Source organism: Manis javanica, chromosome 13, assembly GCF_040802235.1.
Source record: "Manis javanica isolate MJ-LG chromosome 13, MJ_LKY, whole genome shotgun sequence".
NCBI classification, from domain to species: domain Eukaryota; kingdom Metazoa; phylum Chordata; class Mammalia; order Pholidota; family Manidae; genus Manis; species Manis javanica.
In genome coordinates, this window is record NC_133168.1 from 26,745,957 (window position 1) to 26,760,418 (window position 14,462).

Sequence of the window (14,462 nt, forward strand, 5' to 3'; positions counted from 1 at the left end):
CAGGACAGGCGAGCAGCAAAGAGCACCCATGGTGCGTCTCCTACGTATAAGGCCAAGGGGTACAGGCTTTAATTCTACTACCTCACTTCATCTCACCATGACTGACGTGGGGTGACCTTATGCACCACCTTCATACAGGAGCAAAAAGTTACTTCAGAATCACTTCCCTTAACGGAAAACAAATAAATGCAAGAACATAAACATTCCTACAATTCCTGCCACCGCCACCCAACTCTTTATGCTCAGCACCCTTCCCATACGAACAGAAAACATAGCTCTAAATGCTACTATTCCATTTCAGATAGACCTCACTCACATCTAAATGCTTAAATGCACTGAAACTCCACCTCCACCTTGACAACAGAGGGGAGCAGTTTCCCCGCGAGCTAGCTGGCCTGCCACCTCAGCAAGTCCACGGGCCACTAGCCCACACCAGCCCCGCGTGTCCCCAAAAAGGCGGCTCACTGAACCTGTGAATACACATGCTCTCTGGAGATGGGCAGGGAGCCAAGCAGGGCCACCGAGGTGACATCGGCGCGCAGGCACAAAGACCTACTACTGGGCGGGCACCTGCCTCGGCCCCAGCAGGCCAGCCGGGGTGCTCCCTGTGTGGGGCCTCAGATCTGCCCCGCAGCTCATGCAGCCGCCCCGGCAGGGCCAGCCCCAGGGCAGAGCACCCGGACGGCCCCAGCCCGCACTGGTCAGAGTCCAGCCGGCCATCTACACCCAGAGGACTCGGGCCACCTACCCAGGTGTTCCAACCCATGGCCACTCCTCTCAAGACCCAAAGACACGGCTAACTCACAGAAACAAACACAAGGAATCAAGAATGAGAAGGAGACAGAGGAATGACTGTGCGCCTAGTGACGGTACGTTCACAAAAATGGACAAAATAGATAGATAGATAGATAGATAGATAGATAGATAGATAGATAGATAGATACGCAGATACATTAGATAGATGGATAGATTAGATTAGATTGATAGACTGATAGATAAGATAGATTACATAGATCATATAGATATATAGAGAGAGATTAGATAGAATAGGCAGACAGATTAGATAGATGATACATGATAGATCAGGTGGACAGATTAGACAGACACCTATAGATACACATAGATAGATGACAGGTAGATAGATTGATAAGATGATAGACTAGATAGACGATATAGATACATATAGATTAGATAGACACATTGATATAGATACATATAGATGACAGATAACAGACAGATAGGTGATAGATTAGTTTGGATAGATAGACACATAGATGACAGTAGATAGATGAGAGTGGAGAGATCAGACAGATAAGTTAGATAGATAGACAGACAGACAGACAGACAGACAGACAGGAAAGCAGAATACTAAACAAAGCTATCGCTCATAACCAGGAGAGCAAGGATGAAAAAGCACAGAGAAGAACTATGAGCAAAAAGAAGAGAGATCAAGTTGAAGAAGTGCAATAAGGACACAGCTATCAATTATCACAGTAAAGGGAAAGACTTTAAATGCTCCAAACAAAAGACACAGGGTTGACTGAATGGATGAAAACTCACGACCGCCTACGTGCTCCCTTACAGGAGGCTCACTGAAGATCCAGATCCAAGCACACAGACAAACTACAAGTTGAAGGGGTGGGAAAAGATAGCCTACACAAGTGAAACTGAAAAAGAAAAAAAAAAATTAAAGATGGCTTGGTGGGATTAAAGACGGCAGTGTGAGAGGGGAGGCAGAAACCTCCTCCGAAGACCACATACATACATACAATGTGGAAATATTAACAACTACACCAGATCCTGGAAGAGAAGCAGGAGAGAAGGCTGCCGCAGCAAGCCGTCACCTCAAGGTGAAGGGTGACGTACCAAAGCCGTGATCCAGAGGGACCCGGCAGGCCCTTCCCGCACCCGAGCTCACCGGAGGGAGGAAGAGAAATGGAAACGGGAGGCGGGTGGAGGCCTAGGACTGCTGAACACCCAGCCCTGGAGATCTGCTCTGGGAGCACGAACCTACCTTACATGATGCTCTGGAGGATCGGTGGGGTTGGAAAGCAAAGACAGGCGGAGTACGTGGAGAGACTTGAGATTCCTGCCACTTGCGGAACACAGGGATCCACATCCGGCTGCTGTGGGATGAAAGAGAGGCGGGCAGTCTGAGAGACCTCCTAACGGCGGGAGAGCTGCTAAAGGGGCAAGGATTGCACAGAGAGCTTGCCGCTCAGGAGAAAGCACAGGTGCGCAAAACTGTCCGGGTGCAGTCTGCCCAGCAGGTGGGGGAACTTTTAGGAGCTCCGGGCGCTCCACCCCCCTGGCTGCCTACGCAGCTCCAAGGACCCCCACTGTGATGTGACTGATACACAGCATGGCCTGCTGCACCTTCCTCCCCCGCCAGCACCGGCTCGCAAACCGGCTGCCCCCTCCATCGCGCCAGGCCAGCGACAGGACGGCCGCAGCTACGGGTGCAAAGCACAGATGCTTCTCCCTGCGTGCTCCGCAAACTGGCCCTGGCGCTGGAGATGGGCACTGTGGCCAGGAAGCAGGAATGACCTCTTTACTCCCGTGGGCACTAGTGCCGCTCCCGTGACCCCTGCCTGCCATCACCATAAGGGCTGAGCGGCTCCAGAGAGAAAAGCTTCTGGGCGCTACAGGGCGCCACCTACAAATACGAAACGTCAAAAGTCAAAGGAACCTGGTAACTGCACTCGATTAATCTTTGTGAAAGGGATCTCAACATAAAAATCAGAAACATGCTCACAGAGCTCCAGCAAAATGTTGCCCCTGCCTCATGGGGATAATTCTCTCTCTCTCTCTGTCTGTCTGTCTGTCTCTCTCTCTCTCTCTCTCTCTATGTCCCTCTGTCTGTCTCTATACCAGGAGCACTTTGGAGGCCTTGTTCTGAGAGGGACGCTGGGACAGCCCAGCAGGAACAGGCAGAGCTCTCAGATGCACCCCGGCTAGTGCCAGGGCAGCCCCACACGGGGTCTGACCGAACTGCAACGGGGGCACGCTGCACATGTAACTCCGCAGGAAATAACAGTGCCGCACGCCAGCCTTCCCATTAGTGGCTAGTGGCTAGGTGGCTCCACCGATAACCACCAGGTGATGTCCACATCCCGGGCCTTACCTCCGTGGCAACCTTTTTTCCCTGTGAACCTTGAAAGCAGCACATGGAAAGATACTACCAGTCTCCACCATCTCACTTCTCAGTTCAGGCTCGAGGTTCCTGTATCACATCTTCTTCTCTTCGTTCCAGTTTTCTTGGCAGGTTGGTGTTCTGAGGAAAAAAAAAAAAAAAAATTGACTCAGAACTGGAATGAAATGGCAGGGGGTATAAGATTCTGTTTAAACACCATCAGTAAAACAAAGACATCCGACAGTATGGGAGGATAGATTCATAGATGGCATATCCGAGAGGGGGATGACATCTAAAATACGTATTAAGTGCCCACGCACCTCCACACACAAAAAAGCAAATAACCCGATCAAAAAATGGGCAGAGGATCTGAACAGACACTTCTCCAAAGCACAAATTCACGTGGCCAACAAGCACATGAGAAGATGCTCCACATCGCTAATCATCAGAGACATGCAAATTAAAACCACCATGAGATATCACCTCACACCAGTCAGGATGGCCACCATCGGGAAGACACACAACAGACGGTGGCGAGGATGTGGAGAAAGGGGAACCCTCCGGCACTGCTGGTGGGAATGTAAATCTCAGTTCAACCATTGTGGAAAGCAGTATGGAGGTTCCTCAAAAAACAAAAAAGTACAAGTACCATTTGACCCAGGAATTCCACTCCCAGCAATTTACCCTAAGAATGCAGGAGCCTAGGTTGAAAAAGACATATGCACCCCTATGTCTATCGCAGCGCTATGTACAATAGCCAAGGAATGGAAGCAACCTGAGTGTCCGTCAGTAGACGAATGGATAAAGAAGAGGTGGTACATATGCACAATGGATTATCATTCAGCCGTAAGAAGAAAACTAATCCTACCGTGTGCAACAACACGGATGGGGCTAGAGGGGATTATGCTCAGTGAAATGAGCAGGATGGAGAAAGACAAGCATCAGATGATTTCACTCATCTGTGGAGTAAAAGAACAAAGCAGAAACTGAAGGAACAAAACAGCAGCAGACTCACAGAGCCCAAGAGTGCACTAATAGTTACCAAAGGGAAAGGGACTGGGGAGGATGGGAGGGGAGGGAGGGATAAGTAGGAAAAAGGGGCATTACGGCTCGCACACATAATGTAGGGGGTGGGGCGGCGGGGGTGCCGGGGCCCGGGGAAGGCGGTGTAACACAGAGAAGACAAGCAGGGATTCTACAGCGTCTTACGACGCCGATGGACAGTGACTGTCATGGGGTATAGGGTGGGGGGGCTTGATAAGATAAATGGGAGGGGGAGTCTAGTAACCATGCTGCTCATGTAATTGCACATTCACGGTCACAGACACACAGAAATCACAACGAGATATCACCTCACACCAGTCGGAATGGCTAGTACCAAAAGGAAAAAAAAGACAAAAAGAAATAACAAGCGTTGATGAGGAAGTGGACAAAGGGAACCCTCGTGCACTGTTGGTGACCATGTAAATTGGTGCAGCCACTACGGGAAACAGTGTGGAGGTTCCTAAATACATCCATAGCGGTATCATCTGACCCAGCGTTCTTTTTCATACACAGCACTGGAAGTCCCTTCAGGATACCGGACCTGTTTCCAATGCATACAACACCAAGCAATTCTCCAACAGCAGCAGGGTTTCTGAGAACTCAACTCTGAGGATATCTGCCTGGGTGCAGCACCAGATTCCCCAGGGTAAGGTTTCTATCCTCAAGACTGCCCTCCACCCCAACTCCAGAGCCCGGTTGCCAGGCCCATGCAATTAGCTCGTGCTTGCCACCTACATACAGGCTAGGATTGGAAGTTCCAACGACCTCCCCCTTAGGTCTGCCCAAGTTGCTAGGGTGCCTCAGCAGCTCAGGAAAAACACGTTTACCAGTTTAACAAAGAGTATCATAAAGGACAGAACAGCGCGTGCGCACACACACACACACACACACACACACACACACACACGGCAAGGTCCCAAGAAAAGGAGCTTCTATCCTCCCGGAACTTGGGGCCTGGCATGGTGGCATGTGCAGACAACCTGGTTCCCCAAGCATGGAAGCTCTGACGGAGAAGCAGGAGATGAGAGAGAGAGATGTGCTCTCTTCTCATAGGGTTTTTGCGTGGGCTTCACTGCAGGGCCATGACTGACTAAATCGCTGGCCATTGCTGATTCAACCTGCAGACCTCATCCCTTTCCTCTTCCTTTCCTGGGGGCTGGGGGCTGAAAGTCCCCCCCCCCCTAACCACAACCCTGGTGCCCCTGGCAACCAGCCTCTACCCTGGGCTAGGGCCCCAAAGCCTCTGTGTTAACCTAACAAGACACCCATTGGACAGTTACGGCTCAGAAGGATTCTCCGGAAATGCGGATGAGGAGCAAAAATACCTAGGAAATGAACAAAATATTAGCAAACCAAATTCAAAAATACGTCAAGAGGATCAAATACCATGATCAAGTGGGATTCATCCCAGGGATGCAAGGATGGTAACAACATTCGAAAACCCATCCACACCATCCACCGCATAAACACAAAGAGAGACCAAAACCACATGATCATCTCCACAGATGCTGAAGAAGCATTCGACAAAATTCAACATCCATTCACGATAAAAACCCTCAACAAAATGGGTATACAGGGCAAGTACCTCAACGTAACAAAGGCCACACATGATAAACCCACAGCCAACATCATACTGAACAGCGAGAGGCTGGAAGCTGTTCCTCTGAGATGGGGAACAAGACAGGGATGCCCACTCTCCCCACTGTTATTCAACATAGTACTGGAGGTCCTAGCCACGGCAGTTAGACGAAACAAAGAAATACAAGGAATCCAAACTGGTAAAGAAGAAGCTAAGCGGTCACTATCTGCAGATGACATGATACTGTACATAAAAAAACCCTAAAGACTCCACTCCAAAACTGCTAGAACTGATATCGGAATACAGCAGAGTTGCAGGATACAAAATCAACACGCAGAAATCTGTGGCTTACCTACACACTAACAATGAACCAATAGAAAGGGAAATCAGGAAAACAGTTCCATTCCCAATTGCATCAAAAAGAATGAAATACCTGCGAATAAACCTAACCAGGGAAGCGAAAGACCTATACCCTGAACACTGTAAGACACTCTTTGAGAGAAATTCAAGAGGACACTAACGAATGGAAACTCATCCCACGCTCTTAGCTAGGAAGAATTAAGATCGTCAAAATGGCCATCCTGCCCAAAGCAATCTACAGATTGGGTGCAGTCCCTGTCAAATTACCAACAGCATTCTTCCGCAAACTGGAACAAACAGTTCCAAAATTCATATGGAAACACCACAGATCCCGAATAGCCAAAGCAACCCTGAGAAGGAAGAAGAAAGTGTGTCTGTGTGTGTGTTGGGTGGGCGCGGTGTCTCGCTCCCCAACATCAAGCTCTACTACAAAGCCACAGTCATCAAGACAGTTTGCTACTGGCACTAGAACAGAGCCACAGACCGCCGGAACAGAATAGAGACTCCAGACATTAACCCAAACATATGTGGTCAATTGCTATAATGTACGGCAGACAGGGACATACAATGGGGAAATGACACTCTCTTCAACAGATGGTGCTGGCAAAACTGGACAGCTACACATAAGAGAATGAAACTGGATCACTGTCTAACCCCACACAGAAAGGTAAATTCAAAATGGATCCAAGACCTGAATCTGAGTCATGAAACCATAAAACTCTCAGAGAAAAACATAGGCACAAATCTCCTGGACATAAGCATGAGCGACCTCTTCAAGAACATACCTCCCCGGGCAAGGAAAACAAAAGCAAAAAAGAACTGGTGGGACTACATCAAGTCGAAAAGCTTCCGTACAGCAAAGGACACCATCAATAGAACAAAAAGGTACCCTACAGTATATGCGAGAATATATTCATAAATGACAGATCCGATAAAGGGTCGACATCCAAAATATATAAGGAGCTCACGCACCTCCACACACGATAAAAACAAATAATCCGATCAAAAAATGGGCAGAGGATCTGAACAGACACTTCTCCAAAGAAGAAATTCAGGTGGCCAACAGGCACATGAAAAGATGCTCCACATCGCTAATCATCAGAGACATGCAAATTAAAACCACCATGAGATATCACCTCACACCAGTCAGGACGTCCACCATCGGGAAGACACACAACAACAGATGTTGGCGAGGATGTGGAGAAAGGGGAACCCTCCGACACTGCTGGTGGGAATGTAAATCTCAGTTCAACCATTGTGGAAAGCAGTATGGAGGTTCCCCAAAAAGCTCAAAAGAGAAATACCATTTGACCCAGGAATTCAACTCCCAGCAATTTACCCTAAGAATGCAGGAGCCCAGTTTGAAAAAGACAGATGCACCCCTGTGTTTGTCGCAGCGCTATTAACAATAGCCAAGAAATGGAAGCAACCTAAGTGTCCATCAGCAGATGAATGGATAAAGAAGACGTGGTACATATTATAAACAATGGAATATCATTCAGCCTTAGGAAGAAAACAAATCCTACCGTTGGCAACAACACGGATGGAGCTAGACGGTATTATTACCATGCTCAGTGAAATAAGCCAGGCGGAGAAAGACAAGTGCCAAGTGACTTCACTCATATGTGGAGTGTAAGAACAAAGAGAAACTGAAGGAAGAAAACAGCAGCAGAATCACAGAAGCCAAGAATGGACAAACAGTTACCAAAGGGAAAGGGACTGGGGAGGATGGGTGGGAAGGGAGGGATAAGGGTGGGGAAAAAGAAAGGGGGCCTTACGATTATTAGCATGTATAATGTGGGGCGGGGGGGGGTGCGCATAGGGAGAGGGAGGACTGTGCAACACAGAGAAGACAAGTAGTGATTCTACAGCATCTTACTACACCGATGGACAGTGACTGTCACGGGGTTTGTGGGGGGGACTTGGTGAAGGGGGGAGTCTAGAAAACATAATGCTCTTCATATAACTGTAGATTAATGGTAACAAAATGAATAAACATAAAAAAATAAAAGTAAGAAAATAAAAAGTGTTTCCCAGTTTACTGTGTTGTGTGACTCGTATACCAGACACAGGCCCCAACATGAGACCAAAGAGAAAATCTGGGCTGCCAGGCTCAGTCAGAACGTGGCATGTAGCTATGCTGAAACCTGGTGGTCCCTGACCTACGCTTCCTGGGAAGCGAAGAAAGAACCTGCCTACTAGCTAGAAAGGGAAGTCACGCGGACGGTCCCCTCCCTCGGAATCTGTCACCCGCCTGGCTGGCCATGGCGGAGAAAGCATGTCTGGCTCCAGGCCTCCCAGAGAAGACGGGAAGGCCCGGGGCGAAGGCGGGCGGCGCCCCGGCCTCAGGGACCGCGGGGACGCAGCATTGGCCGCCGCACCCCGGGTGCTGAGCGCGTGCAGAGCCCACACGCGGGCGGGCCTAGCTCTGACAGACGCGGGCACTGCGGCCCTGAACGGTCTGCATGGCGGTCTCGCTGGCCCAAACACCTGCACGGCCCTCGGCGGGCAGTCCCGGGGGCTAGGGACTCTACTGCGGTTGGCGTTGGGGCCACACCCTGTGACACTGGGCCACGGTCTCCTCTGGGTGGGGCTGGTGTGCTCACGGCAGTGGGGGCTCCGTGACGCATCCCCCCCTGAATGACATCACGGTTGCCCGGGCGACGGCTCTGTGATGCGTCCCCTGGTTGACCTATCAGAGGCTGCCCTAGCTGTGCAGCTCAGGGTGCGCCCGGCCTGAGAAGGAGTTGGAAGCTCTCCCTAGCTTCGTACCCTATGCTCATGCCTGCCTCAAACGAAGGACCTATGGACACCATGCCGCTGGGGCGGGACTCTGACGCGGAGGGCGAGCCTATGAACACCACGCTGCCCCCGTGGGCCGCCGGCCTGGGACCGGACTCTGACACGGAGGGCGAGCCTATAGATACCACGCCGACCCCATGGGCCAACGGCCTGGGGCCACAATCTGACAAGGAGGGTGAGCCTATGGACACCACGCCACCCCCGTGGGCCGCAGTCCCAGGGCCGGACTCTGACAAGGAGGGTGTGCTTATGGACACCACGCCGCCCCCGTGGGCCGCTGTCCCGGGGCCGGACCCTGACACGGACGGCCAGCCTATGGACACCACGCCGCCCCCGTGGGCCGCAGTCCAGGGGCCAGACTCTGACACGGAGGGCGAGCCTATAGACACCATGCCACCACTGTGGGCCGCAGTCCCGGGGCTGGACTCTGACATGGACGGTGAGCCTATAGACACCATGCCACCACTGTGGGCCGCAGTCCCGGGGCCGGACTCTGACACGGACGGTGAGCCTATGGACACCATGCCGCCCCCGTGGGCCGCGGTTCCGCTGCCGGACTCTGATACGGAGGGCGAGCCTATGGACACCACGCCGCCCCCGTGGGCCGCGGTTCCGCTGCCGGACTCTGATACGGAGGGCGAGCATATGGACACCATGCCGCCCCCGTGGTCCGCGGTTCCGCTACCGGACTCTGATACGGAGGGCGAGCCTATGGACACCATGCCGCCCCCGTGGGCGGCGGTTCCGCTTCCGGGCTCTGATACGGAGGGTGAGCCTATGGACACCACGCCGCCGCTGTGGGCCGCCGCCCTGGGCTCGGACCCGGACACGGAGGGCGAGCCTATGGACACCACGCCGCCCCCGTGGGCCGCCAGCCTGGGACCGGACTCTGACCTGGACGGTGAGCCTATGGACACCACGGCGCCCTTGCGGGCCGTCTTCCGGTCCCCACGGGCTCGATGCCACACGTGGCACAACCGCCGGACTCAGCCCTACCCCCGACGACGGTGACGCGCTGCACATGCCGCCACCCTTGCGGCAGTCTGCCGGTCTCCCCCAGCCCCGTACGAGGCCCATGTCCTTTTGTCGGGGCTTCCTATCCTCCCTGCTATCCATTAAAGAAAGTCTTTCCCTGTTCTTGCTAATATGCCTCTGGCTGTCTTTACTCTTTCACTCTGCTACAGAGGAAGAACTCACATACACGAGTGATAATGTTTTGAGCCACACCTAACAATGTAACATGCCCCATGCCCCAGTGACTGGGATGTGGAAGTAGCCGCGTTTTATGACTGTGCGTGCTCAACGCGAGTTCTGCGTGCTGCGCGTTTAAGGGATAACAGCCAAGGGGGAGGCAAGTCCAGAGGAGGGAGACCGGGTTGGCTAACGAGGCCCCTTCCCTCTTCTCTGACGCTGCTCTGAGCTCGCCGCAGGCTAGGGAATCCCTGCTGTGACACAGAAAACCACTCTCTTCATTTTGGTTTTTAAACATGTTTAATTCTATGTGTCTGTGTGTGTGTGTGTGTGTACCGCTGCCCCTGTCGGTCTAAAAGTAACAAAGAAATGCACGATAGAGCGAACAACTCGCAGTGACCAGAAGGAGTAAGCTTTTCCACTAGCCTCTGGGGATATAGATATCCCAAGGGTTTCTATGCAATTGTAGAAAGATTTTGCTGGGAATGTCGCTGGGACCACTCTGAACCATCACGTTAGTTAAGGCAATCAGCCTTAACTAGGCGAGCAGCAAACAGCACCCACGGTGCGTCTCCTACGTATAAGGCCAAGGGGTACAGGCTTTAATTCTACTACCTCACTTCATCTCACCATGACTGACGTGGGGTGACCTTACGCACCACCTTCATACAGGAGCAAAAAGTTACTTCAGAATCACTTCCCTGAACGGAAAACAAATAAATGCAAGGACATAAACATTCCTACAATTCCTGCCACCGCCACCCAACTCTTTATGCTCAGCACCCTTCCCATACGAACAGAAAACATAGCTCTAAATGCTACTATTCCATTTCAGATAGACCTCACTCACATCTAAATGCCTAAATGCACTGAAACTCCACCTCCACCTTGACAACAGAGGGGAGCAGTTTCCCCGCGAGCTAGCTGGCCTGCCACCTCAGCAAGCCCACGGGCCACTAGCTCACACCAGCCCCGCGTGTCCCCAAAAAGGCGGCTCACTGAACCTGTGACTACACATGCTCTCTGGAGATGGGCAGGCAGCCAAGCAGGGCCACCGAGGTGACATCGGCGCGCAGGCACAAAGACCTACTACTGGGCGGGCACCTGCCTCGGCCCCAGCAGGCCAGCCGGGGTGCTCCCTGTGTGGGGCCTCAGATCTGCCCCGCAGCTCATGCAGCCGCCCCGGCAGGGCCAGCCCCAGGGCAGAGCACCCGGACGGCCCCAGCCCGCACTGGTCAGAGTCCAGCCGGCCATCTACACCCAGAGGACTCGGGCCACCTACCCAGGTGTTCCAACCCATGGCCACTCCTCTCAAGACCCAAAGACATGGCTAACTCACAGAAACAAACACAAGGAATCAAGAATGAGAAGGAGACAGAGGAATGACTGTGCGCCTAGTGACGGTAAGTTCACAAAAATGGACAAAATAGATAGATAGATAGATAGATAGATAGATAGATGATAGATAGATAGATAGATAGATAGGCAGATACATTAGATAGATGGATAGATTAGATTAGATTGATAGACTGATAGATAAGATAGCGATTACATAGATCACATAGATACATATAGAGAGATTAGAATAGGCAGACAGATTAGATAGATGATACATGATAGATCAGGTGGACAGATTAGACAGACACCTATAGATACACATAGATAGATGACAGGTAGATAGATTGATAAGATGATAGACTAGATAGACGATATAGATACATATAGATTAGATAGACACATTGATATAGATACATATAGATGACAGATAACAGACAGATAGGTGATAGATTAGTTTGGATAGATAGACACATAGATGACAGTAGATAGATGAGAGTGGAGAGATCAGACAGATAAGTTAGATAGATAGATAGACAGACAGACAGACAGACAGACAGACAGGAAAGCAGAATACTAAACAAAGCTATCGCTCATAACCAGGAGAGCAAGGATGAAAAAGCACAGAGAAGAACTATGAGCAAAAAGAAGAGAGATCAAGTTGAAGAAGTGCAATAAGGACACAGCTATCAATTATCACAGTAAAGGGAAAGACTTTAAATGCTCCAAACAAAAGACACAGGGTTGACTGAATGGATGAAAACTCACGACCGCCTACGTGCTCCCTTACAGGAGGCTCACTGAAGATCCAGATCCAAGCACACAGACAAACTACAAGTTGAAGGGGTGGGAAAAGATAGCCTACACAAGTGAAACTGAAAAAGAAAAAAAAAAATTAAAGATGGCTTGGTGGGATTAAAGACGGCAGTGTGAGAGGGGAGGCAGAAACCTCCTCCGAAGACCACATACATACATACAATGTGGAAATATTAACAACTACACCAGATCCTGGAAGAGAAGCAGGAGAGAAGGCTGCCGCGGCAAGCCGTCACCTCAAGGTGAAGGGTGACGTACCAAAGCCGTGATCCAGAGGGACCCGGCAGGCCCTTCCCGCACCCGAGCTCACCGGAGGGAGGAAGAGAAATGGAAACGGGGAGGCGGGTGGAGGCCTAGGACTGCTGAACACCCAGCCCTGGAGATCTGCTCTGGGAGCATGAACCTACCTTACATGATGCTCTGGAGGATCGGTGGGGTTGGAAAGCAAAGACAGGCGGAGTACGTGGAGAGACTTGAGATTCCTGCCACTTGCGGAACACAGGGATCCACATCCGGCTGCTGTGGGATGAAAGAGAGGCGGGCAGTCTGAGAGACCTCCTAACGGCGGGAGAGCTGCTAAAGGGGCAAGGATTGCACAGAGAGCTTGCCGCTCAGGAGAAAGCACAGGTGCGCAAAACTGTCCGGGTGCAGTCTGCCCAGCAGGTGGGGGAACTTTTAGGAGCTCCGGGCGCTCCACCCCCCTGGCTGCCTACGCAGCTCCAAGGACCCCCACTGTGATGTGACTGATACACAGCATGGCCTGCTGCACCTTCCTCCCCCGCCAGCACCGGCTCGCAAACCGGCTGCCCCCTCCATCGCGCCAGGCCAGCGACAGGACGGCCCCACCTATGGCAGCTACGGGTGCAAAGCACAGAGGCTTCTCCCTGCGTGCTCCGCAAACTGGCCCTGGCGCTGGAGATGGGCACTGTGGCCGGGAAGCACGAATGACCTCTTTCCTCCCGTGGGCACTAGTGCCGCTCCCGTGACCCCTGCCTGCCATCACCATAAGGGCTGAGCGGCTCCAGAGAGAAAAGCTTCTGGGCGCTACAGGGCGCCACCTACAAATACGAAACGTCAAAAGTCAAAGGAACCTAGTAACTGCACTCGATTAATCTTTGTGAAAGGGATCTCAACATAAAAATCAGAAACATGCTCACAGAGCTCCAGCAAAAAGTTGCCCCTGCCTCATGGGGATAATTCTCTCTCTCTCTCTGTCTGTCTGTCTCTCTCTCTCTCTCTCTCTCTCTCTCTATGTCCCTCTGTCTGTCTCTCTACCAGGAGCACTTTGGAGGCCTTGTTCTGAGAGGGACGCTGGGACAGCCCAGCAGGAACGGGCAGAGCTCTCAGATGCACCCCGGCTAGTGCCAGGGCAGCCCCACACGGGGTCTGACCGAACTGCAACGGGGGCACGCCGCACATGTAACTCCGCAGGAAATAACAGTGCCGCACGCCAGCCTTCCCATTAGTGGCTAGTGGCTAGGTGACTCCACCGATAACCACCAGGTGATGTCCACATCCCGGGCCTTACCTCCGTGGCAACCTTTTTTCCCTGTAGAACCTTGAAAGCAGCACATGGAAAGATACTACCAGTCTCCACCATCTCACCTCTCAGTTCAGGCTCGAGGTTCCTGTATCACATCTTCTTCTCTTCATTCCAGTTTTCTTGGCAGGTTGGTGTTCTGAGGAAAAAAAAAAAAAAAAATTGACTCAGAACTGGAATGAAATGGCAGGGGGTATAAGATTCTGTTTAAACACCATCAGTAAAACAAAGACATCCGACAGTATGGGAGGATAGATTCATAGATGGCATATCCGAGAGGGGGATGACATCTAAAATACATATTAAGTGCCCACGCACCTCCACACACAAAAAAGCAAATAACCCGATCAAAAAATGGGCAGAGGATCTGAACAGACACTTCTCCAAAGCACAAATTCACGTGGCCAACAAGCACATGAGAAGATGCTCCACATCGCTAATCATCAGAGACATGCAAATTAAAACCACCATGAGATATCACCTCACACCAGTCAGGATGGCCACCATCGGGAAGACACACAACAACAGACGGTGGCGAGGATGTGGAGAAAGGGGAACCCTCCGGCACTGCTGGTGGGAATGTAAATCTCAGTTCAACCATTGTGGAAAGCAGTATGGAGGTTCCTCAAAAAACAAAAAAGTACAAGTACCATTTGACCCAG

General features: G+C 51.5%; 1 protein-coding gene across 1 annotated transcript in view; it reads right to left on the reverse strand.

Annotated features, from left to right (window-relative positions):
- LOC108403727 (uncharacterized) overlaps window positions 1–14,462 on the reverse strand; it is a 159,757-nt gene that overhangs the window by 39,715 nt on the left and 105,580 nt on the right. The window contains exons 8-11 of the mRNA XM_073219458.1: window positions 13,866–13,939; window positions 12,668–12,779; window positions 3,125–3,274; window positions 2,015–2,126 (exon numbers count right to left, since the gene is read on the reverse strand). Coding sequence (XP_073075559.1) covers window positions 13,869–13,939 — 71 coding nt within the window. The 3' untranslated portion in view covers window positions 2,015–2,126; window positions 3,125–3,274; window positions 12,668–12,779; window positions 13,866–13,868. The remainder of the gene's footprint in view (window positions 1–2,014; window positions 2,127–3,124; window positions 3,275–12,667; window positions 12,780–13,865; window positions 13,940–14,462) is intronic.